At 43.3% G+C, this 26,471-nt stretch overlaps 1 protein-coding gene across 1 annotated transcript in view; it reads right to left on the bottom strand.

Moving 5' to 3' along the window:
• Positions 1-26,471, bottom strand: part of LOC119968692 (sorting nexin-9-like) — a 120,786-nt gene that overhangs the window by 31,747 nt on the left and 62,568 nt on the right. Inside the window, exons 7-12 of the mRNA XM_038801288.1 lie at positions 24,850-24,975; positions 20,945-21,062; positions 12,808-12,938; positions 11,242-11,342; positions 9,029-9,129; positions 2,778-2,855 (exon numbers count right to left, since the gene is read on the bottom strand). Of these exons, the coding sequence (XP_038657216.1) occupies positions 2,778-2,855; positions 9,029-9,129; positions 11,242-11,342; positions 12,808-12,938; positions 20,945-21,062; positions 24,850-24,975 (655 nt within the window). The remainder of the gene's footprint in view (positions 1-2,777; positions 2,856-9,028; positions 9,130-11,241; positions 11,343-12,807; positions 12,939-20,944; positions 21,063-24,849; positions 24,976-26,471) is intronic.

Genomic DNA, 26,471 nt, shown 5'->3' with positions numbered 1-26,471 from the left:
CGTTCCAGTGAGAACAAACCAAGTTTATTCAACCTCTCCTCAGAGCTAATACCCTCCATACCAGGCAACATCCTGGTAAATCTCTTCTGCACCCTCTCTAAAGCCTCCACATCCTTCTGGTAGTGTGATGACCAGAATTGAACACTATACTCCAAGTGTGGCCTAACTAATGTTCTATACAGCTGCAACATAACTTGCGAATTTTTATACTCAATGCCCCAGCCAATGAAGGCAAGCATGTTGTATGCCTTCTTGACTACCTTCTCCACCTGTGTTGCCCCTTTCAGTGACCTGTGGACCTGTACACCAAGATCTCTCTGACTGTCAATACTCCTGAGGGTTCTACCATTCACTGTATATTCCCTACCTGCATTAGACCTTCCAAAATGCATAACCTCACATTTGTCCGGATTAAACTCCATCTGCCATCTCGCAGCCCAAGTCTCCAAATGATCTAAACCCTGCTGTATCCTCTGACAGTCCTCATCACTATCCGCAATTCCACCAACCTTTGTGTCGTCTGCAAACTTACTAATCAGACCAGTTACGTTTTCCGCCAAATCATTTATATATACTATGAACAGCAAAGGTCCCAGCACTGATCCCTGCGGAACACCACTAGTCGCAGCCCTCCAGTCAGAAAAGCACCCTTCCATTGCTACTCTCTGCCTTCTGTGACCTAGCCAGTTCTGTATCCATCTTGCCAGCTCACCTCTGATCCCGTGTGCCTTCACCTTTTGTACCAATCTGCCATGAGGGAGCTTGTCAAAGGCCTTACTGAAGTCCATATATGCTCGTGGCTTTTTTCTCTTTCTGTATAAACTGAGCTGTGTCAATTGTAAAAACTATAATATTTTGGGAATCCTGGAGGGGAAAACCAGTGGTACTGGTAAATGTATACAGCCCAATTGGGATGATGTGTGGTTCTTAAAGCGGTGGGTGGCTGCAGTCCCGGGTGTGGTTACTCACCGGTTTATTGGCCGGGGGGGGGGTGATATGAATTGTGTGCTGGACCCGAAGGCGGATTGATGAAGGCGGAGATCGTTGACATCAGTTGGAATGATGAGACCATTGTCTGCGCTTATGGAGGAGGTGAACGGGCAGATCTGTAGAGGTTCACGCACCCGGGAAGAAGGAGTTCTCATTTTTCTCCACGGTGCACAAAGTGTATTTGCGGATCGTTTACTTCCTTATGAGTCGAACTCTGCTGGCCGGGATCAGATTGGCCAAATATTCGGCAGTAGTTATCTCGGATCACGCCCCACATTGGGTGGACCTGGCGCTGGGAGTAGGCCATGACCTCTGCAGGGGTTGGCCGTTAAATGTTGGGCTGTTGTTAGATTTGGTGGTTTGTATGAAGATTTTGAGGGCCGTACAGGAATACATTGCAAATGATGATAATTGGGAGTTTCACCCTCGATTCTGTGGGAGGCATTGAAAGCGGTGATCAGGGGAGAAGTTATAACAGTTAGGGCAGACGTGGAAGCCAGGGACGAACAACAGAAATTGGTGGATAAGATTTTAAACGTAGATCTTAGATATGTGAGGGATCAAACCCCTGAATTGTTGGTGTACAGGAAGGAACTGCAAATGCAGTTCAACTTAATGTCAACGGACAAAGTGGTGCGGCAATGGAACTGGGAAAAAGGGGCAGTTTACAAACAAGGGGAGAAGGCGAGTCGGCTCTTGTCACATCAATTAATGTGGCAGGAGGCAGATAGGGAGATCGTTCAAATTAGGGACCGGGAGGATAAGTTGTTCTCCGATCCAGGGAAGATGAATTGGGTGTTCAAGGCTTTGTATGAGAGGCTATATTGGTCGGAGTCACCGAAAGGTGGAGGAGGGATAGTGAAGTTTTTGGAGGTCTGGCTTTTCCCAAGGTGAGGAAGGAACTGCAGGAGGAATTGGGGACCCACTTTGTTTGGAGGAGATTCATGGAGCATTGAAGTAGATGCAGTCAGGGAAGGTGCCAGGACCTGATGGGTTCCCGATGGAGTTCTATAGGAAGTGCATGGATCAATTGGGTCCATTGCTGTTTGGCATGTTTAGAGATTCCTTGGTGCAGGGCGCTCCCCTGGGAACATTGGGGCAGGCGTTCATCTCGCTACTTTTGAAAAAGAATAAAGACCCCACTGAGTGTAGGTCATACCATCTAATCTCCCTGTTGAATGTTGAATACAATATTGTTAGCCAAGGTGTTGGCTTTAAGAATAGAGTCGTACCTCCCGGAGGCAATAGGGGAAGATCAGAGGGGGTTCGTAAAGGGGTGGAAGCTGTCTGCGAATGTGTGCTGGTTGCTTAATGTGGTGCTTACTCCTGTGACCAGTCCGGTTCGGAGATCATTGCGTCTCTGGACGCGGATAAGGCGAGTTTGAACGGTTGGAGTAGGGATACCTCTTTACGGTATTGGAAAAATCACTGCAGAAGTGGAGCAGACTAATTTTAGTCATTTTCAAACAAGAGAATGGCACATAAGATATAATGTAACCATGGCACTATAACCAAAATAAGTGTGTTATAAAAGAGGTACAAAAGCTGATGTTTTCTAGAATCCTGCCAGTAGCTTGAAAGACACGGAGATCAAGGTCAAAACATCCAAGGTTCCCCGGCAAGTTAGCTACTTATTAGTAAATGGACGTGTATTGCTGGCTTTTTACTATGGCTAATGTTCCAATATGAGATACAGAAGGTTAAATCTTATATTTCTAAATAATGTATTAAAACCGTTGTGTTTACTAATAACATAAGGCAGAGCAAAGCCTAACAATGTACTTTACCTTGATAGGTGCTTTTCACAAAAGATGCTGAGAAATCTGAGAAAGCCTTTCCTATTTTGAGATATTCTGACTTCATGGCTGGAAAAAGAGGATTAAAAATGAGATCATTAAATACATTTTGACATGATTCCAAACATGCTGCGGCAACACAGAGGAAATACCACTGTGGTATTATGACTAGAGGTACTACGGTACCTGGGAGCGTGAGCTACCATTGGTGGAGAAGGCTCACTGCTCATTGGCCCAAGTGTTTGCATTTCATTGGTCAGAATGTAAGGTAGCTCCGCCCAGTGAGGCGGGGTATAAGAACCCGTGTTCCCCAGCAGCCGGCCTCTTTCTGTACTCGAGCTGCTGGGGAAACATCTTGTTGATTAAAGCCTTCAATTCAGACTACATCCTCGTTTCAGTAGTTATTGATTGTGCATCAACCACCATGATACCAATTTTGTATAAATTATAGAGTTGGTAATGAGAGTTATCTGGATTTTTGAATTACCAAGGTATCCATAGAAGAATGCAATTTTTACAACCTATGATTACCTGAACTATTATCCAACTATCGGTGGAATTCTAAGAAATTCATAATGGAAAAATTCTAGTGCTTTTGTGGCAAAAAGCAAAGGGTCGCATTGGTCGGCTTTTTAAAATGTTTTTCTAAAATGGGACACGGGCTTCACCGACTAGGCAATCCCCACTTATGTCAATCAAGCCGGCTGCTCTGTATTGGATGGTGCTGTTGGAGCAGCACGCATCCAGGCAAGTGGAGAGTATTCCATTACGCTCCTGACTTATGCCTTGTAGATGATGGACAGGATCTAGGGAGTCAGGAAGTCGACTGAACTCACATGATGGAACCATCTGGGGAACAAACTATTTTTATGGTCGGACCTCATTAACACAATCAGGCTTCAATGAGCATTTAGAGATTGTCGATTGCGGAAGATGTAAAAACTGACGGCTCCATCGTTAAGCCAGAAGCAAGCCTTCAATCCCAAGTGATGACAACAACTCGTCAAGCCTCCTTCGACAGAAACATCTAACCCTGTTACTCTACCACCAAAAAGGACAAGGGCAGCAGGTGCATGCGAGACCTACTCGTTTCCCTCCAAGCCACACACCATCCTGACTTGGAACTATATCGCAGTTTAATCAAAATCAGGCTTCTAAAAACTGACGTTGGACCGTACCCCAAATTAAATATTTCAAGCAATTACACATCCTGCTCAAAAATTAAAAGCCTTGGTATGCAACAGACGTTAAAAAACATTTTCATGTCTGCTTCCTGCTCCTTTTCTCAGTGTGAACAGGATGTTAAGCTAACAAAAAAATGTATGCTTCCTTTTACTACTGAATGACACTAATGCAATACTATTCCATGGCTCATGATCCATGTTAGTGCTGGGTACCTAGTAATTACCATATTAACACTGGAAATTCTGAAATCAAACTTGCATCAGTTTTAACAATACTAAGAACAAGACTGCCCCAGTGGTGCCACCCCTGAACTGTTATTGAAAGCAGTACCACAAGACAAGATGATACCTGGAGATAGCACTGTGGATAACACAATTACTTCACAGCTCCAGGGTCCCACGTTCTATTCCGGCTTGGGTCACTGTCTGTGCGGAGTCTGCACGTCCTCCCCGTGTGTGCGTGGGTTTCCTCCGGGTGCTCCGATTTCCTCCCACAGTCCAAAGATTAGAACATAGAACAGTACAGCACAGAACAGGCCCTTCGGCCCTCGATGTTGTGCCGAGCAATGATCACCCTACTCAAACCCACGTATCCACCCTATACCCGTAACCCAACAACTCCCCCCCTTAACCTTACTATTAGGACACTACGGGCAATTTAGCATGGCCAATCCACCTAACCCGCACATCTTTTGACTGTGGGAGGAAACTGGAGGACCCGGAGGAAACCCACGCACACACGGGGAGAACGTGCAGACTCCACACAGACAGTGACCCAGCCGGGAATCGAACCTGGGACCCTGGAGCTGTGAAGCATTTATGCTAACCACCATGCTACCGTGCTGCCTAGGTGCAGGTTAGGTGGATTTGCCATGATAAATTGCCCTTAGTGCCCAAAATTGCCCTTAGTGTTGGGTGAGGTTACTGGGTTATGGGGATAGGGTGGACGTGTTGACCTTGGGTAGGGTGCTCTTTCCAAGAGCCGGTGCAGACTCGATGGGCCGAATGGCCTCCTTCTGCACTGTACATTCTATGATATCAGGAGCGATAGAAGGAAAATAAATTCATTAAGTACAACAGACCTACATATGTGGCTTAGTTCTACCGATTTCTTGTCAAGACATTAGACCTAGCATCCCTTTACCACTTTTATGGTAACTCTTCCACATTAAAATACATTCAACCAATGCTTAGACAAAGATATAATTAAAATTTAGAGAATTGGAACATTACATGGAGTCATTTATGGCGCAGAAGGAGTCTTTTTGGCCGATTTAGTTGTAAGATACCTGTACATTTTTACGAAATAATTACATACAGTATCTATGCATCATTTTTATTTGAATCCAAGCATATTTCACTACTGTGATGGACAAAATTGCAAGAGCGATTCATATGAAAGCAAAGAATCATCATGTTTGACTAATTATTTGTATCTGTGTAGGGCATAGAATGCCCTAAACAAACCTCCCCAAACATTTTACAGCCAATCAAATACTTTGAAGACACTTCTGTAATATAGAAAGTTCATTGGGTTATGCTTCAATTATGTAATCAGGTTCCCAACCCTGTACTAACAAAGTCACAAATGACATTCTCTGTGACGATGGTGCAATTCTCCTTCTCGTCCTTCTGAACCTTTTTGCTTTCGACATGATCAATCTGGTCCTAATAGTGTCCTCTTACACTTCTCCTCTGTTACCAACTCAATGGGATTGTACTACCTTCAGTTCCAATTTTATTTATCCTTTGGAATTTGCATGTTCTCCCCATGTCTGCATGGGTTTGTTCTAGTACTCAGGTTTCCTCCCACAGTCCAAAGATGTGCAGGTTAGGTGGATTAGTCATGATAAATTGCTCTTAGTGTCCAAAAAGGTTGGGTGGGGTTACGGGAATTGGATGGATATGTGGGCTTAAGTCAGCTGCTCTTTCCAGGGGCCGGTGCAGACTTGATGGGCCGAATGGCATCCTTCTGCACTGTAAATTCTATGATTCTATACTGTGGTCACAAAATCTCCAGCAAGAGCTTTGATTCCAATCCCTGTACCGTTACATCAAGGGCTGCCAAAGGATCTATCTGTGGCCCTCTCCTCATCCACATCCTGCATCATGGTGATAGAAATTTAAAACTTTCAGGCCAGGCTTTCATGCTATCCAACTCCACTAATCCAGGAACCAAGTTATGCTCAAACACTTTTGTCTTTGCTGACCTACAGTGGCTCCAAAATTCTGGAACTCTATCCCTGTCAATATTGTGAAAGCACATTCAAAACATGGATTACAAAAAGCCTGTCCCAGTGATGCCATCGCTGAACGCTGAAGGCTGAAGGGCAACCTGAGAGTGTCAATAAATATTGGTCGACAGAGACGTCCGGATTCAAAAAATATTTTTTCTCATGATGTTTACAGCAGTGTAGGCCCCAGGATCCGTTATCCTCACCCCATTACTGCTCCGCTGCCTTCCGGGCCCACCGTTAAAATTTATTTTGGAAAACAAGGTTTAGTCATCCCTAATATTTCCATCTTTAGGTCAATGGGGGAGAAAATTGTTCATGTAGGATGGTGCTATACAAAACTTATCATTGAAGAACAGCGCACAGGGCAGCAGGTAGTGGATCACAACATTACCTATTTCCAATGCATTGACCTCATTCTGTGTTGGATGCGCCACACAAACAAATTTTTCTCACAATTGTTGTCTGACCATAGCTCTCCGAAGCACTTTGACACACTGGCTGGGATTCTCCCGTCCTCGCGCAGGAGGTTTTCCCACTGACGGGATTGTCTGGTCCCACCAAGATTTATGCATGTTTGCCCGCCTCGCTACCAGGGAACCCGTCGTTGGGGGGGGGTCAACTCCAGCAGGACCACAAAATCCTGCCAATGGGAAGGTCCTGAAAATCCCACCAACAATTCTATGTCAAAGACACTGCATATATGCAAGCAGTTGCACAAGACTTTTGAAAAGTCTAAAATAAGTTACTAAGAAATTAAAGTAAATAGCTACACTTGAAGTGTAAAATGGCACGTACAATGTATGACACCAGGCATATGCAATAGATACCCTTAGCATCAGAACATGGGCCATATGTCCTTCAAGCCTATGCCACCATTCAATAAGATGATTGACTGATCTGGATGTGGTCTCAACTCCACTTTCCTGTCTGCCCTCCTTGATTTCCTTGATTCAAAGATCAGTATAACTCTGCCTTGAATAAATTTAGCGACCCAGCTTCCAGTGTTCTCCAAGAGGGTTCCACAGACTAATTACCCTCTGAGAGAAAAATAGGCCGGAATTCCCCAGTAGCTGGGATTCTCTCTTGCCACTGGCAGCTCATTCTGTCCGCAGGTTTCCCAGCAGCGTCGGGAGGCTTCAATGGGAAATCCCATTTACAAGCAGCGTGAAGAGAGAATCCCGCTGCCAGCAAAAAGCACGCCGCTCAGAAATACCTGGCTGGGGGACCAGAGAATCCAGCCCATCTTCCCTTCATCTCAGTCTTAAGAGAGCTCTTCCTCTTAAAATAGTTTCCTCTATAAGTGGAAACATCCTCCCAGCAACCACCCTGTCAAGTCCTCTCAGGATCCTACATGTTTTTGAAAATTCATTTTTACAGGATGTGGACTTCGTTGGCTAGGCCAGCATTTCTTGTCCATCCCTAATTGCCCTTGAGAAGGTGGTGGTGAGCTGCCTTATTGAACCGCTACAGCTTATGTAATGTAGGTACACCTGCTGTGCTATTAGGAAGGGAGTTCCAGGATTTTTGACCCAGCGACAGTGGAGGAACTGTGAAATATTTCCAAGTCAGGAATAAGTCTTCAATAAGATCACCTAATTCTCCTAAGCTCCAATGGATACAGGCCCAGTCTATTCAACCTTTCTTCATAAGATATGCCCTTCATCCCAGGAATGAGTTGAGTAAACGTTCTCTGTACTGCTTCTAAGGCAATTATATATATTTTCAAATAAGGAACCAAAACTGTACAGCATATTGCAGTTCGGTCTCACGAATGCCCTAGACAGCTGCAGTAAAACTTCCCTACTTCTATATTCCATTTCCCTTGCAATAAACACCAACATTTCATTTGCCTTCCTTATCACTTGTTGTAACTGCATGATAACTTGTTATGTCTCATACACCTGGACATCGGATCCCTCTATACCATTGAGTTCTGCAATCTCAAACAGTATGCTGCTTTTCTATTCTTCCTTCCGAAGTGGGAAAGTTCACATTTTTCCACATTATATTCCATCAGCCAATTTTGTGCCCACTCATTTAATCTGTGTATATTCCTTTGCAGACTCTTCACCTCCTCTTGATAACTTACTTTCCTACCTATCTTGGTATCAACATCAAATTATACTACCATACATTCGATCCCTTCATCAGAATCAATGATATGGATTGTAAATAATTGAGGCTCCAACACTGACTTTTGTGGCACTCAACTAATTACAGCTTGCAAATCCATCCTTATCTCCATCCATCCATCCTTACTCTCGGATTCCTGTTAGTTAACCAATCCTTTATCCATTTTAACATTGAAAGCAATAACAGTGCCATGTATATGTATAACTGTTCATATAGGTTTTATAAGGTTCCATTAAATTTTCAATGAAACATGTTCTCCATTCACTGTATTTATTTGGTATAGATTTTCAACTGTTATTGCGTATTTTTATACTGCTATGGATGAGGTGGGCTTGTGCTGGGTTAGGGAAAAGGCATAGCATCAGGTTTACAGATACGTACTCATGTCATAGCAGTGTGATTTGATCTAAATTTACATTGAATTCACTAATTAGATGTTAGCACGAGAACAGATTATTTTGTAATCAACAACATCCTTGCCCTAGACTGGTGAAATTTAAAGCAATATAGTGTTAACCTATTTAACTGATTGGCTGGCTGCAGTGCTTGACATTGAAGATACTGCTAACACAACAGTCATTAGATATATCAGTGGTCCCAGGGCCACTGCTGGGATTACCTGGACCACTCTATTCATGTCGGCACTGAAGATGCCATTTTTACTTTTACCAAGCGTTAATATACGTACTTCCGGTGCACCTTGTCATGTGTTCCTCTGTCACTAATATAAGATTTCTGACACTTTCTCCCATACATTTGGCAAAGGTCAAATATTTTTCTGTTTCTTCTCTGCCAATTAAAAGAAAAAACATCTGTCAGAAGAAAACCTGGCTAACCATGTTGAACATTTTAATAGACAAATGTTTAAACCGTAATTAATGTTTCTACTTTCTTAGCTCATTATAAGTCCTTTTGGTACCATCCCAGCATGACAGAGATAGAATTGACAACTTGTGGTATATGCAACTTCATGCATTATATAATCAAATTTTCTGTTTTTCAAGAAAGCACCCTGTTCCCCATCAAAGGGGCCCACAAAGCTACAGCCTGAATTTTTCCGATGGCAGGGGCTCGCTTCCTGTCATCCGGAGAGTTCCCGCCAACTCCGTGCCTTGTAGGCATTCCATACTCAAATGAGCGTAAGGTGGCGACAGGCAGGACATCTGACCCCTCACTCATGAGAAAGTCTCACTGTCGAGAGCCGCCGACCAATCAGATAGGTGGTCCTCTAGTCTCTGCAGAAACAGCACTGCAGTGGACAGATGAAGAACTGCAGGTGGATGTTGAAGCCTATTTCTGGGCACAGGAGGCCTTAAGTTCAAGATGTGCTGCGGGATTCTCCGTCGGCGGGATCCTCCGCTTTGCTGGCAGCCCACCCACGGCTGCAGGCTTCCCGATGATGTGGGTTGGCCAAAATGGGAAACCCCATTGGCTGTGGGAACGGAGAATCCCACTGTCGGTGGGGGCACATCGTGCTGGAAAACTGGGCTGGCGGGATGGAGAATCCCACCTATGGTATTTTCAAAGAGAAGCTTGAAGACCACAAAGGGACAAACAAACAAGAGCTTTATTGCGGAAGGGGTTGTCACACAAGCTGCTGGAGTAGACTGACAGCCGATGACGTAATCAGTACATTACATAATTGAACAACATGAATACACAACACATGTGGTCTCAGGGTATGGAATGTTGGAAAGCCCTGATTGGTCGTGAAGAGGATGATCGGGATTTCGGGGATGAGACAAGTCATGTTGCAACTGTATAGAACCTCAGTTAGACCACACTTAGAATATAATGTTCAATTCTGGTCGCCACACTACCAGAAGGATGTGGAGGCTTTAGAGAGGTTGCAGAAGAGATTTACCAGGATGTTGCCTGGCATGGAGGGCATTAGCTATGAGGAGCGGTTGAATAAACTCGGTTTGTTCTCATTGGAACAACGGAGGTTGAGGGGCGACCTGATAGAAGTCTACAAAATTATGAGGGGCATAGACAGAGTGGATAGTCAGAGGCTATTTCCCAGGGTAGAGAGGTCAATTACTAGGGTGCATAGGTTTAAGGTACGAGAGGCACGGTATAGAAGAGATGTACGAGGCAAGCTTTTACACAGAGGGTAGTGGGTGGCTGGAACTTTCTGCCAGAGGAGGTGATGGATGCAGGGACAATTAAGGAGCATCTTGACAAATACATGAACAGAATGGGAATAGAGGGAAACGGACCCAGGAAGTGTAGAAGATTTTAGTTTAGATGGGCAGCATGGTCGGCACAGGCTTGGAGGTTCCTGTGCTGTACTTTTCTTTGTTCTTTATTGTTAGAGGTGGGAAGGGGGGTAGAGGAGGGGAATCTGGAGGCCACAAGACCTTAAGGGTGGGGTGAATAGATGCCAAGTTTCAGAAGGAGGCTTCTGGTGGAGGTACCCTCTGCCTCCCTTTCTCAGCTGAGATGTAACTTTTTTTGAATTTTGGTCTTCCCCCACACAAGGTTAATCCTTCTGCTAGCCTAAATGTTGAGCCTGGGTGGGAAACAACCAAAGTGGCCAATAATTGGCCTTTTAGGGCCTCAATTGGGTCAAGGGTAGGTTTCCCGTTCAAGGTCTTTCACGCCCCAGCGTAAAATTACTGCGTGGTCTGGGAAAACACAAACCAAGAGAAAATCCTGTCCGTCCAACTTCTCACTCCACCACACATCACCCATCCTCACAACCCACCTAAAAACCCACCGGCGGGAGAATGTAAACTTCTGTCCTGTGTTTTGCACACCACTGTTTTAAACCATGAGAATTTAGATGAATTCATACTTTCAAAAAAACTTTACTTTCTTTAATCCTTATAGTTGTTTCAGAATGGTTAGCTGTCGGAACGTAATGCTCAAAGAGTTTGTACCTCCACTAGAAATACTTACACATCCAGCAGCCTGAACTCTGATGATGGCATAATTTCAGAGAATATCATGCCTCCAGTAGCTTCATCTTTCTCCGCACTTCTTTTACCAGCTTTCCATTCCTAGAAGGGATTATTAATGCAACAACTTAATCCAGAAAAATGCACAATAGTAAGCCACAACCCGTACAAATGGAAAACACAAGGCATTGCTAGGCTTGATACCAAACAGTGTGCTGTTATAATCTTTTCAATAGTATTGTTCATTCAAGGGCAGCACGGTGGCCTAGTGGTTAGCACAACCGCCTCACGGCGCTGAGGTCCCAGGTTCGATCCCGGCTCTGGGTCACTGTCCGTGTGGAGTTTGCACGTTCTCCCCGTGTCTGCGTGGGTTTCGCCCCCACAACCCAAAAATGTACAAAGTAGGTGGATTGGCCACGCTAAATTGCCCCTTAATCGGAAAAAAATAATTGGCTAATCTAAATTTATTTTTAAAAAAAATAGTATTGTTCATTTTACATTTCTATCTTTCTTGTTAATTGGTTTGTGAATGAAAGTAGAGGAACACTTTAACATTGCTCGTACCCAATGTCATAATCATATACTCCCCCGCCAGATATAACACAGGGGAAATGTTGGGTATATTTGATTTTACATACACACAACACATTTTAGTTCAGGCAATGAGAGTGGGGAAAAAAATATGGATCATCCAAGCGTGGTTCTCAATTCTTCCTCTTCCTGGGAAACAGTGCAGGCATCACTTCACAAACAGTTTGGATTAGGATAAAAACAAAATATGGCAGATGCTGGAAATCTGAAATAAAAACAGAAAGTGCTGGAAAAACTCAACAGGCCTGGCAGCATCTGTGGAAAGAGAAACAAAGTTAACATTTCAAGCCCGTATGACTCTTCAGAACTGAAGAGATGGAGAAATATGAAGAATTTTATACTGTTTAAGAGGGGATGGAGTAGGTGGAGCAAAGTAAGTGAGTCACAGTTGGAACTAGTAGAGATTTGACAATTTAAGCTTTCAGTCTGTAATAGTTTTCACTGTAGATTTATTCAGATTCTCTGTTTATGTATGCAGCAATTCTGAGAAAATACAAAAGAGAGTGAGAGAGAGACAGCAGCTTCTTTCATCTGAGCATCCAGAACTCCAACTGTCCCCTCTTTGGCTCTCTGCAAATCAGCCCACTTGGATAGGATCCAAACACCACCTGTTACTGGGCAGAACACTGCCTTTTGGCCAATTTATTGGCCACCAGCCAACCAATCGAACCGAGTCCCACCGATCACTTGGGCGCCAAAATGTCTGAGTTCTGCCGTCCGACAGCCAGCACAGTGTTCTCTTTTGTAACTTTTTGAATTCCTCACTTCCCCTGCTCCAATTAAAGATATATGTCCATTAAGCATCCATGGATCAAATAAGAACAGCAAAAATAAAGAAAGGGGAAAAAAAGGGAATCAACATGAAGGGGCCTTACAATCTGAAGATTAAGAGTCACAGCAAGATACGCCACTTCGGAATGATTTTCTAGACACAGTGGTGGCTTTCTCTTTTTAAGATATTGGTTTAAGTACTCACTTTTTCATCGCGTCTCCTGATAAAGTGTTGGAAGATTTCACTCTGGGAGATAATAGGGTGACGAGATATGCGGCTAATCCAGGCCTGCAAGCCACCCATCCGAGCCTGCACAAAATCATCACTATACCTCCCTACAGATAGCAAGAAATCAAAAGGAAACCATTCAAAATTATAACATATAGTAACAGTCCAACGAGTCCATGAACAAAAATAAATAATTTATAGAATCAGAGAATCATATGGCACCGAAGGTGACCATTCATCCCATTGTGCCTATGTTGATGCTTTATGAAATTTCCAATTGATATCCTCTTTACATCTTTCCATATATCCATATAAATCTTTCCTCATCAAGCATTTATCCCATTTCTCTCTTCAAAGTTCCCATTTGATCTGTTTCCACCACGCTTTCAGGAAGAGCAATCCAGGTCATAACACATTTTACTAGCTGCCAACGGCAGAAATCTTTGCATATTAAATGCTTTGCTTTTGTAAAAGTGAATTGATAGCTCATCAAGGTAAGGAATATCAGAATAGGAATTACTTTTTTTGGTTAATTGCATTACATTGAACATGATGACTTTCTGAGATCTACCTACAACTTCACCAGCTAGCCACATAGAATGTGTTTATTTATTTTTATTCATTCATGGGATGTGGGCGTTGCTGGCTGGCTGGGCCAGCAGATGTTGCCCATCCCCAATAGCATTTAAGAGTCAACCACATAACTGCGGACCTGCAGTCACATATAGGCCAGCCAGGTAAAAATTACAGATTGCCTTCCCTAAAGGACATCAATGAACCAGATGGATTTTTGCAACAATCGGCAATGGTTCATGGCCATCAATAGACTTTTAGCTCCAGATTATATTTTTATCGAATTGAGATTTCAACATCTGCCATGGAGGGATTTGAACCTGGTCCCCAGAACATTACCTGGGTCACTAGTCCAATGACAATACCATTACGCCACTGCCTCCCCTGTAAATAAGGACACGGATCAAAAGATGGCTGCCACGAGTCACCCAATGGTTGATAATTAAAATTAACAGCTTCTATGGAAAGTCTATATGAGTTGCACTGTAGACCTGTTATATGGAGTTTCACACATGAGGGGCAGGGGAAAAGGAGACTTTTAACAGGAGCTCTTGAAAGAAAGGCATTAAAAATACAAAACCACTGCAATTCTGTGAAGACAATAGGACTTGGTCCCCAGCGACTTAAATCCCACCAGACACTCAGCACCCCTATGGAGGACAAAATAACCCCATATCCTGTTGATTTATAACTCAAAAATATGTCCAAAAGTTTCTGAGATGAAAGGTAAAAAGAAAACTGGATGCAAAACATGTTAATTGGGTTCCCATCTGAGAACGCACAGAAATGAGTTTAAAAACTGGCTCTGCCAAAAAGCAGAGAGCGATCCACAAGGAGGACGAAATAAACATTACCGTTAGTGAAGAGTTCTGCTGGAGAACAGCAGGAAATATCTCTCTCTCTATGGAAGCCACAAAAAGGGTATCTTCAACAAAGTGCAGACTGAAACAAAGTCAACTCCAGAATTTTATCGGAAATTCCCTAACTTCAATGGCCGCAAAATTCCACAATCCATTTCTCACGGCCAAGCAAAGAACTTACTCATATACATTCCTATATCTTTTCTTGGGACTCTGAATTTTCTTAATTCTGGTCGTGTGTGTGACGTTTATTCCCTTTTGGGTTTTAGTAACTTAAACTTACTCATTCTTTGATGCAAGCAAACCTGATTTGATTTTGCTCCTTGTTAAAAAGCAAATCATTTGGAATGGAAAAGGCATATAAGGGGGAAAATAACTTATAAAAACATACTTTTGTTGTGACCAACCAAGGGGGCAGAATAAAGGGGGAGCTAGCTCGCTCCTCCTCATCCAGTTGTAACAATATCAGCATCAATGCGCCTTGCATATGTGTAACAAAGTCCATATATAATCAGACCACACAGCACAGAGAGGGACATGTGGCCCTTTGTGCTGGTGTTGGCTTTTCAAAAGATCTTTCAATTAATCTAATTTCTCATCAGATTTGTCCCCTTCAAGTAGTTATCGGATTGTCTTATGCAAGTTATTAATGAACCTGCAACCTCCACCCTTTCAGCCAATGTTTTCCAGATCGTAGCTACTCACTGTGTAAGAAAAATACTCTTATCATCCCTCTGGTTCCTTTGAAATTATTTTCTGTGTCATTTTGTCTGTGGCAGTGGAAACTATTTCTTCTTATTTACTCTATCAGAACCTTCATAATTTTGAATATTTCTATTATATCTGTCCGGAACTTCTCTGCTTTAACGAGAACAGTCCCACCTTCTCTATTCTCTCCACATAACTGTAGACACCACAACCTTGGTATCATTCTCGTAAATCTCCTCTGTACCTTCTTCAAGGTCTTGACAACATTCCTGAAGGCTGCACGGCTAGCACAGTGGTTAGCACAGTTGCTTCACAGCTCCAGGGCCCCAGGTTCGATTCCCAGTCTTGGGTCACTGTCTGTGTGGAGTCTACATGTTCTCCCCGTGTCTGCATGGGTTTCCTCCGGGTGCTCCGGTTTCCTCCCACAGTCCAAAGATGTGCAGGTTAGGTGGATTGGCTATGCTAAATTGCCCTTAGGTTAGGTGGGGTTACTGGGTTACGGGGATGGGGTGGACGTGTGGGCTTAAGTGGGGTGCTCTTTCCAAGAGCCGGTGCAGACTCGATAGGCCGAATGCCTCCTTCTGCACTGTAAATTCGATGATTCTATGAAATGTCATGTCAAGAATTGGACAAAACTGCAGCTGAGGGGCATAACCAATGCTTTATGAAGGATCAGCCAGGATGCTTTGTTTTGTACTCTATGCCTCTATTATTAAAGCTATTGATCCCATATGTCTTTTTAACAGCCTATCAACTACACGCACTGCCTTCAAATACTAGTTTACATAAATTCCCCAAGCCTCTCTGCCGTTAAAATTGCACTCTTTACCTCTCGTCATTAGCTCTTCTAGAAAGCGTCACATCACATTTCCAGCCCTAAATTCCATCTGTTTTGTGACTGTCCATTCACTGGTCTATTTCCTCCTGATGTTTGACACTCTTCATTATTTCCTACGTTATTAATGTCGTTTATTCACGTATTCAGAGAATGTTTGGGGGATGTTTTACAGATGCAGGAATGCGACTAGTGAGCAAAACAACATCAGCTATCTCGGCATTGCATTGTATCTCCAAATACTGCTTTCAGAGAGTGCTAAATGATGGTCATCGCAAAGGAAAAAAATGGTGCCATAATTTGGGCTGCATGTCATTAGAATTAATTACTGGGAGTTCATTTTATGATCTCAAAACTGATTATTCCACAAGTTAGTAGTTCAATGGAAAAGTAGTCCTGCACATAGGTACAAGGTAAAAATACAATGTACTAAGCTACAAGGTAAAAATCTCTAGCTGGGAATGGCTTTTGAGATTATTGGGGTAGAGAAAAAGGTGCTGAGGCTCTGAGTGTAGGAAGTCTTTTCTAAGCAGCGCAACAGCAGACAATGAAGGTAAGAGTATCAATCAAGATTCTGGGGTTGACTTTAATCATCTTTGGTGTTAACTGGATCCACACCAGCTGGTGAAATCAAAACTAAGACACACTGACCGTGATTCTCCGATCCCGTGTCGGGTCGGAGAATCGCCGGGGGTGTGGGGCACGAGTCCCACCACACCGCTTCAATGCCAGGCCGCCGATTCTCCGGTGACCGGAGAATCGGCGGCAATCGTGCCGGCGCGGAATCCGCAGCGCTGGTCGGGAGCCGTTGAAAGTGCCCCCCCCCCCCCCCCCCCCCAAGCGATTCTCTGCGCTCGACGGGCCAAATGCCCGCCGGCGTGTTTCACATGTGGTCCTACCCGGCAGGACCTCGGCGTTCTGGCTGTGGGGGCTGTCCTGGTGGGGGGGGCGGGGTGAGCCGACTCCGGGGGGGGCCTCCACGGTGGCCAGCCCCGCGATCGGGGGCAATTGATTGGCGGGTGGGCTCATTCTGAGGGGGGTCTATGTTCCTCCACGCCTGGCCCCTGTAGGGCTCCGCCATACTGCCCGGGGGGCGGCCCGGAGATGGCCGTGGCACGCATGCGTGGATCAACGCCAGCCGTGGCACGTGCTTGCATGGACCCATGCCGGCCGTGGTGGGCTTTCGGTGCCGGAGCAGCGCACAGCAGTCCAGCGCCATTCTAGCCCCCTAGGAAGGGGTGAATGCTTGGGCCTGGAGACCCGTTGATGCCTGCGTCGCTCGTGCCGGTTTTGACGCCGGCGTCAACTCTTGGCCGGGATTTCAGAGAATCCCGCCCACTGAGTCTTTCCTTGCTCAGTAAGAAGTCTTACAACACCAGGTTAAAGTCCAACATGTTTGTTTCAAACACTAGCTTTCGGACACTGCTCCTTCCTCAGGTGAATGAAGGAGCAGTGCTCCGAAAGCTAGTGTTTGAAACCAACATGTTGGACTTTAACCTGGTGTTGTAAGACTTCTTACTGTGCTCACCCCAGTCCAACGCCGGCATCTCCACATCATTCCTTGCGAAGAGAGTTTATGGATTTTGTTTTATGTCAATACTCCTCACGTTCGCCCAGTGTCATAGCTATCCCCTATTTATATATGTGTTCAAATACCCACCACCTGTTTACCTTAAGAGCTTAATTGACATTAAGAAACCATCACAATATAATTGATTAGACATTGACATTTGGGGTTAGAGTGTACTGAAACCTTTCCTTGAAGTGAAGAAAAGAATCCATTTTATGGCAGATGGTAGTTGATCTATGGGGCCCAATTTAGATAGTTATCTGCTTCAATAAACCGACACTGGGTAATGGGGCAAATTAAATAGGCAGTGCTTGGAGAACACATGCAGAGTGAGTAGCATCACGAGGTATTGGTGAAGCTGTTTAAATATCCACCAACAGTTTTACTTTTTGGCTAATAACACAAAATGTATTTTTATTAAAACAAGAACTTAATAAATACTAGTGCGTATCTCTGTGACAGATGAAGTTCTGACCTCCTTAATATCACAAGATTCCAAAGAAATCTACAGTTTAGTAATTTGCAATTCGGCTATTAGTCTGTGCTGGCACTTTGCTACAGCAACCCCCAGCCAGTCCCAAACCTTTGGCCCTATAAATCCCTTGCTCTAAATCTTTACCCAATTTTCCCTCAGAAGCCACAAACTCTCTCTGAGGTTCTGTCCCCATGCTGCAACAACTATCTATGTAAAATTTCTCCAACCTTTCTTCTCACATACCAAGACAATTTTAAACCAATGATTCCTTATCACTGACTCGCAAAATTACTTTTGATATTTCTCATAGTTGTACTTGGTAAAGGTAGCCTTGTTTTTATCACACAACTAATTTTAGGTTTAAGTTTTGGCTTTTTTTTACCCATGTAATTGGATTCCTTGATGTAACATCTCCTTGCCACATAGAAATATATTTATTTGCATTCTAGCCATCTCATTTTTGACAATTTGATCCAGCAAGCTGTTTGCAAATTTCTTTGCCCAGTTAATTTAGGCCAGATCCCTCATTATTTAATTGAGATGCGCTTTTACCCAGTCCAGCGAGCTTATATTTGATTGTCTCTTTCTGTTTGGACATTGTCCAACAATGGTTATATTGGATTGGATTTTTTTATTGTCATATGTACGGAGTTACAGTGGAACGTATTGTTCTGCATGCAGCTCAGACAGATCATTCCGTACATGAAATAAAAATACATAATAAAGCAAACATAAAATACACAATGCTAAATACATAGACAAAGGCATCAGGTGAAGCATACAGGAGAGTAGTCCTACTTGATAGAGAAGATGTGTGTAGAGATCAGATCAGTCCATAAGAGAGTCGTTTAGGAGTCTGGTAACAGCAGGGAAGAAGCTGTTTTTGAGTCTGTTAGTGCGTGTTCTCAGACTCTTGTATCTCCTGCCCGATGGAAGAAGTTGGAAGAGTGAGTAAGCCGGGTGGGAGGGGTCTTTGATTATGCTGCCCGCTTTCCCAAGGCAGCGGGAGGTGTAGACAGAATCAATGAATGAGAAGCGGGTTCGTGTGACGGACTGGGCGGTGTTCACAACTCTCGGTAGTTTCTTAAGGTCTTGGGCCGAGCAGTTGCCGTACCAGGCTGTGATGCAGCCAGATAGGATGCTTTCTATGGTGCCCCTCTAAAAGTTGGTAAGAGTCAATGTGGACATGCCAAATTTCCTTAGTTTCCTGAGGAAGTATAGGCTTTGTTGTGTTTTCATGGATAGAGGAAGCATTGAGGGTGAAATCAAATAAAGTAACATATGTGAATGCATGTCCCATTTACCACAAAATCCGACGTAGTAATGTCCACAAGACCATCATATCAACTCTAACCAGGTCTCAGAAAGGTGCTGCATCTTTGTTTAAACGGGAATGACTATTTATTTCATGTAATGTAGATGCAAGAAGAAAGAATGTGGAAAATGAGAAATAAATTAAATAGATTGATGTGGAGAAGCTAATAAGAGAATGTATGAGAGCAGGAATGGAGAAGGAAAGATAGAGCGTGGAAAAGAAATAAAGATTCAGAGTGTCACAGAGAAAGAGATAATGCAAAGAGAGATTTACCGACAGAGTGAAATATTTTTATGTTGACTGAGATGTGGTTTACCCAGTCCAGCGAGCTTATATTTGATTGTCTCTTTCTGTTTGGACATTGTCCAACAATGGTGATATTGGATTGGATTGGATTTTTTTATTGTCATATGTACTGAGTTACAGTGGAACGTATTGTTCTGCATGCAGCTCACCGTTGGGGACCAACTAGTTAAATTGTAGTTGTGTAATTTAAATGTTTTCATCTGGGCCCTGTTGTAAATCTGGTAACCAAATTTAGTGTTCCAATTGATGTACTGTAGTTTGCTCATGGACAAAATATATTTAGCTTATCTACTGTACTGTCTGTTCTGTACTAAATATCTTTATATGTTTCATTCTATTATGTTTGCCACTTTCGCATATTACATATCACTATTTATTTTCGGTTCACTTCCCGAATATCATACTTTTGAATGGTGTTTTCTCTTTTCTCTTGTAGAAATATCAGTAAAAACTGTAACTTTATTACTGTAAGTAAGCTCCCTGAGCTGGTCACATGATCGCCAAGAGCCAAGGACAGATGAGATGTGTTTAATTATACAGGGCTGCAATGGATCTAAGCTGGTAACACAGAACAGGCCAAAGTGAACCAGCAGCCTGATTTACACCCCACCCGGTTTTCTTCTGCATTGACTTTGAAGGAAATTTTAAAACTAGGCAGATGGGGAACCGGCTGCCAATAAGCCGTCAGCTATTTTGCACTGCCATCCAAGGACAATTTGGTGATCATTGTTCCCATGGCGCAAACACAGTGATGAGACCATCAATTCACGCGACACATGGTTAGAAGTGAACAGTGGTTTTAATCGTCTTACAACAGAGCCTGCCTGTGACGAGATGAACTCGAGATGAACTGGCAGCAGGCTCACAGCACTGATCTTTATACTTCCGGTTGGGGGAGGAGCCATGGGTGGAGCCATGGGCGGAGCCAAGGGTGGAGCCCAGTACAAACTTCTCATCTCCCCCTATGGGCAGGGCCGCGCGATTACACACAATCCGGTACAGAGTACAGGCTCAATACATGTGGTACAATACAGTGTGAATTACTGAGGTTTATAATTCACCACACACAGCGTTTAAAAAAAGTTCAAAAGCAACATTCAACAGATTCAATTTTTAAAATCCAACAATTAAGTTGGTGTTATTATGCAAAATATATCAAACTCTGTTGCGGAACTCTGTGTTCCTTTTAAGTCATAAATTTTAATAGCGGTTTAGTAAATGTTTACGCAACACGACTTTGATCAGGTCATTAAATTTAGAGACTGAAATTAATGATATTCTCAGTATGTGTGTAATATTTACTAATACTAGATGCAAGTAGAGGTAGCAACCAAACAATTGCCATGTTTTCACCTTTGTAATTTGCTATTTATACATTACTTTCCAGTTCTATTAAGGGCAGATATTGATGATGGTAGTCAGCATTAAAACATGCTGAATCCATTCATAACATATTTCATTCAGTACTTACATGGAATGTCTTTTTCTGGAAGTTGAGGGATTGGAATTATGGACCCAAACTTCTCGATTAGTCGACAGTATAGCCAGTCAAAATGTTTGTATCGGTGGTAAACTGAAACATTTGTGTCCTAAAAATGTCAACAAATTAACTTCAAGAACATTCTGAGAGCAAAATATTTCATAACAAAATATGAAATGAATGTGAATAGCAAATCTAAGCATTTTGATTCACGAAATAATTTTCAACAGCCCAGCCAGCGGGATTTCAAAAGTGACGCCAAGACATCTCCCTTTTTTTTTTTAAATTTAGGGTAACCAATTATTTTTTTTCCAATTAAGGGCCAATTTAGCGTAGCCAATCCACCTAACCTGCACATCTTTGTATTGTGGGGGTGATACCTACGCAGACACGGGGAGAATGTGCAAGCTCCTCACAGACAGTGACCCAGGGCCTGGATTGAATCCGGGTCCTCAGCGCCCGTAAGCAGCAGTGCTAACCACTGCGCCACCGTGCCGCGTGTCCTGATCACCAAATTCAACAGTCATACAGGTTAAAAGCAAAATGTTTGTGGTCATATATGAAGTGATTGTCTTCATCGGCTGACACTTGAACTTATGGCCTTCTGGTGATAAATCTTTTGTGGACTGCAAGTTACAAACAAATACTGAACTGGGAAAAACCTGAAGAGGATGAAACTTATAACTTCTCGTCAAGAAATCCAAAGAGATCTGACTGTTGTCATTCACCAAGTTGCACAAAGGTTGCCTCGGCAATGAACTGAGCTACCTTTATTTTTGTCATTCCATTTACACCTTCCCTTACTTCTTCTGTTTTCCAGGGCCACATATTACATCTTTGCTGGAATCACGAGCTGGTTTATTTCCAAGCTTTTGCATATGTCACGAGGTAAATACTGTAGTAGCTGGAAGATTGCTTAATTAGTCCCTCGATTTCATAACTCTTGAAGGAATGAAGGAATTTTGGGCAAAAGCTTGTCTACTAGTGGTCTGTAGTAACAGATTGACAATCTAACAGACTGCGTGGCCTGTTTCACCTGCTATGGTACTTTCAGGAGATTTTTACTAACCATATCTAGAATCATAGAATGGTTACGCACAGAAGGCGTCCATTTGGCCTGCCTATCTGTGCTGGCTCTTGGCAGGAACAATTCATCTAAAGCCAGTTCCCCGCCTTCTCCCTGTAGCCCTGCAATTCGTCTTTTTTTAGATAATATCCAACTCTCTCTTGAATGCCTCAGTTAAAACAGTCTCCACGAGGATCTCTGGCAGTGCATTCCAGATCCTAACTACTAACTGCGTGAAAACGTTTTTCCTCATGTCACCATTGCTTCTTTTGTCAAAGAATTAACCAATGAACTTTATCATTCACCAATGTGAACCATTTCTCCCTATCTACTCTGTCTAGAACCCGAATCAAATCCCCTCTCAACATTCTCTTCTCCCAGGAGAACAGACCAAACTTCTCCACTTTATCTAGGTAACTGAAGTTCCTCATCACTGGAACAATTCTGGTGAATCTTTCCTCCAGTCTATCGAACGCCTTCATATCCTTCGAAAAGTGTGGCATGAAGAATTGGACATAAAAATTGCAGGGGACTTGCCAGGAGCAACACCAGGCATACCCAAAATGAGATGCTTTTTCTTTCTTTATTCGTATGTGGGATGTGGGCATCGCTGGCAGAGCCAGTATTTACTGCCAATCTCAGAAGGCATTTAAGAGCCAACCACTTTGCTGTGGGTCTGGAGTCACATGTAGGTCAGACCAGGTAAGGATGGTTGATTTCTTTCCCAAAAGGACATTAGTGAAACAGATAGGTTTTTATGACAATCGACATTGGTTTCATGGTCATCATTCGACTTTTAATTCAAGATTTTTATTGAATTTAAATTCCATCAACCTGGTCTCTGGATTATTAGTCCAGTGACAACACCACTACGCCACTGCCTCCCCATGTCAACCTGGTGAAGCTACAACACAGGACTACTTGTCTGCCAAAGAGCAGAAGCAGCAAGTAACAGACAGAGTTAAGCGATCCCAAACGGATGAGATCTAAACTCTGCAGTCCTGTCACATCCAGCTGTGAATGCTGGTGAATCATTAAACAACTCACTGGAAGAGAAGGCTCCACTGTTATCCATATCCTCAAAGGAGGAGCCCAGAAAATCAGTGCACAAGATAATGCTGAAGAATTCCCAACAATCTTCAGCCAGAAGTGCCGAGTAGCTGATCCATCTTGGTCTCTTCTGGAGGTCCCCAGCCAAAGGTGTCAGTCTTCAGCCAATTCAATTCACGCCACAGGATATCAGGAAACAGCTAAGGCACTGGATAACGCAAAAGCTGTGAGCCCTGACAATATTCCAGCAATAGTACTGAAGACTTGTGCTCCAGAATGTACCGCTCTCCTAGCCAAGCTGTTTCAGTACAGCTGAAACATTGGCATCTACCTGGCAGTGTGAAAAATTGCCTTGTTATGTCCCATACAAAAGAAACAGGACAGGCCAATTACCGACCCATCAGTCTACCATCAATCATCAGTAAAGTGATACAAGGGGTCATCAACAGTGCTATCAAGCGGCACTTATTCTGAAATGACCTGCTCACGGATATACAGTTTGGGCTCCGCCAGGGTCACTCAGCTTCTGACCTCATTACAGCCTTGGTTCAAACATGGACAAAAGAGCTGACTGCCAGAGGTGAAGTGAGAGTGGCTGCGCTCGATATCTATGCAGCATTTGAATGAGTATGGCGTCAAGGAGCCTTAATAAAACTGGAGGCAATGGGATTCAGGGGAAAACCCTCTGCTGCCACAAAAGGAAGATGGTTGTAGTGGTTGGATGTCAATCATCTGAGCTCCAGGGCATCACGTAAAATCCAGGAACTCCCTCCCTGATAGCACTGTCGGTGTACCTCTGCCTCAGGGCCTGCAGTGGTTCAAGAAGGCAGATCATCACCACCTCTCAAGGGTAATTAGGGATGGGCAATAAATGTTGGTCTAGCCAGTGACGCCATCAACCCATAAATGAATTTTAAAGATTGAGGCCATATCAATGTTTTATACAAGATAACCGCCTTGCTTTTTTACTCGATGCCACTATTAATAAAGCTCATAATGCTGTACTAACTGCTTTCTCAACCTGTTCTGCCACCTTCGATGATTTATGCACATGTACACCCAGTAATTATTGCTATATGAAAATACAGCCATGAATTCAGCAGATTTTGCATGATTCTGTTACATAGTTATTAGAGGAAATTGTACACCACTGTAGGGAACAGGATTTAAGATGAGTTTCAGATTATAATGTAGAAATTACAGAGAGTGATAGTGTGATGATCGGAATACCTTGCCCCTTTAAGAGGCTTGTGATGATCGGAATACATTGCCCCTTTAAGAGGCTTGGAACCCTGGGGGACTCCGCCTCTGGCTACGCCCCCTGGGAAACAGTACTTAAGAGGAGACTCCATTTTGCGAGCACACTTCTCATGGAGGCTGCCATTGTTCACTGCTTATTAAAGCCTTTGATTACTGACCTAACTTTCGTGTGGTAATTGAGAGTGCCTCAGATAGTAATGGTTCAGGACTAAAGGCATTCATCTGATATTCCAGTCTCTGTTATTTTGTGGCTGGTGTTAATGTCTAAAGTAAGCACCTTCATTCACAGCTGCACTCATTTCCAGCCTAACCATTCCATCAGTTCATTGCAAACCCTACTACACCCTCAGAATTGTTACGGCGCAGAAGGAGGCCATTTGGCCCATTGTGTCTGGACTGGCCCTCCAAATGAGCATCATGACATAGTGCCATTCCCCTGCCTTTACCCCTACCCCTGCACATTGGATGATTGCTCGAAGAGAAACGATGTCCAAGCCCATGACATGTCACTGATACTTACGTTGGGCGTAATTTGGTAAGAAATGTATTTCTTCATCCCTGAATATTTTGTTTCTATCTGAGGATTGGTTATCATGCATTCCAGTGGTACGACTGGATACACCCAGGATGCACCACCTTCGCTGAACTAAGGACATAATAATAGTGTTAATGCAACTCATTTTGGATAAAAATAATCAGTCAGCATTTATGAGCTAAAACAACATTGCAAATGATCAGTGTGTGTATTTTGAAAACAGGATAATTTATCATAGACCCACGGTGAGAATTTATTAAAAGCAGAAACATTTTGAAAATGCAAGCAAATTAAAGGAATGCCTCAGCGTAATGTTTTGGTGTTGGAGTTACTCTAACTTTGGAACACACGGGGAGCCATGCAGACTCAAAATGTTAACTCTGTTTCTCGCTCCACAGATGCTGCCAGGCATTCTAAGTTTCTCCAGTATTTTTTGCATTTATTTCTAATTTTGGACCTGCCCAATTGTAAAATTAGCGTTTTTTAAAATAAAAAACAACAATATTCTCCGCCTATGTAACTTGAGGGAACATGTGGCATTCTCCGGTTATTATTTTGGTAAGAAACCATAGAAACATAGAAAATAGGAGCAGGAATAGGCCATTCGGCCCCTCGAGCCTGCTCCACCATTCAATGTGATCATGGCTGATCCTCTATCTCAATGCCATACTCCCTGCTCTCTCCCCATAATGCCCTTCGGGTCTAGAAATGAATTTCCTTCTTAAACACATTCAGTGATTTGGCCTTCACAGCCTTCTGTGTTCACCACCCTCTGATTGAAGAGATTTCTCCTCACCTCAGTCCTAAATGGCCTCCTAAGGCTGTGACCCCTGGTTCTCGCCTCTTCACCCCTTCCCCTCAGCCAGGAGCCACATTATCATTGCATCCAGATTATCTAGCTCTATCAGAATGTAATATGTTTCAATGAGATCCCTCCCATTCTTCTAAACTCCAGTGAATACAGGCCTAGTTGGCTCACTCTCTCCGCACACAACAATCCTGCCACCCCGTGAATCAGTCTGGTGAACCATTGCTGCACTCCCATTTTGAAATCTCCTTCATCAGCCAGCGGTGAAGCTGGTCTTCGTAAAAAATGTGAAAGGAAATTCAGGCATGGTGTAAAACTGGCTGCCCATTCATGAAGACCAGTGTTTGATTTCAGCAAAGACCAATTTCAAACGTAATTCAGCAGCACGAGAAAAGGATCTAATGACACTTTTTCCAAAGAAAAGCAGGAGTTCACCCAAAGTCTTGGCCAACATTCATCCACCAACCAACACTACCAAAACAAATGAACTGGTGATTCAGCTCATGCTGCCACTCCTGCGACAAAATAACAGTGACCACAATGCAAAAGCAATGAATTGACTGTAAAACACTTCTCAACATCAGAGGATGTGAAAGTTGTGATTATGTGTCTATTTTTGACATAATATGCTTTGCACAACCATTCAATACTTCAGCCACAAACTCAAGTGGATCTAAGCATGGCAGAAGAAGAAAACTGTGCACAAGACAAAATTAAAGGGAAAATTACATTTAAAGGGGAATGTCTCGGGAGTGGGATGGTGGGGGGGGGGGGGGGGGGGGGGGGTGCATTTTTGGGA

Source organism: Scyliorhinus canicula, chromosome 7 (assembly GCF_902713615.1).
Source record: "Scyliorhinus canicula chromosome 7, sScyCan1.1, whole genome shotgun sequence".
Lineage (NCBI taxonomy): Eukaryota > Metazoa > Chordata > Chondrichthyes > Carcharhiniformes > Scyliorhinidae > Scyliorhinus > Scyliorhinus canicula.
Note: the sequence above shows the minus strand (reverse complement) of the source record. Positions and strands in the feature narration are given on the sequence as shown.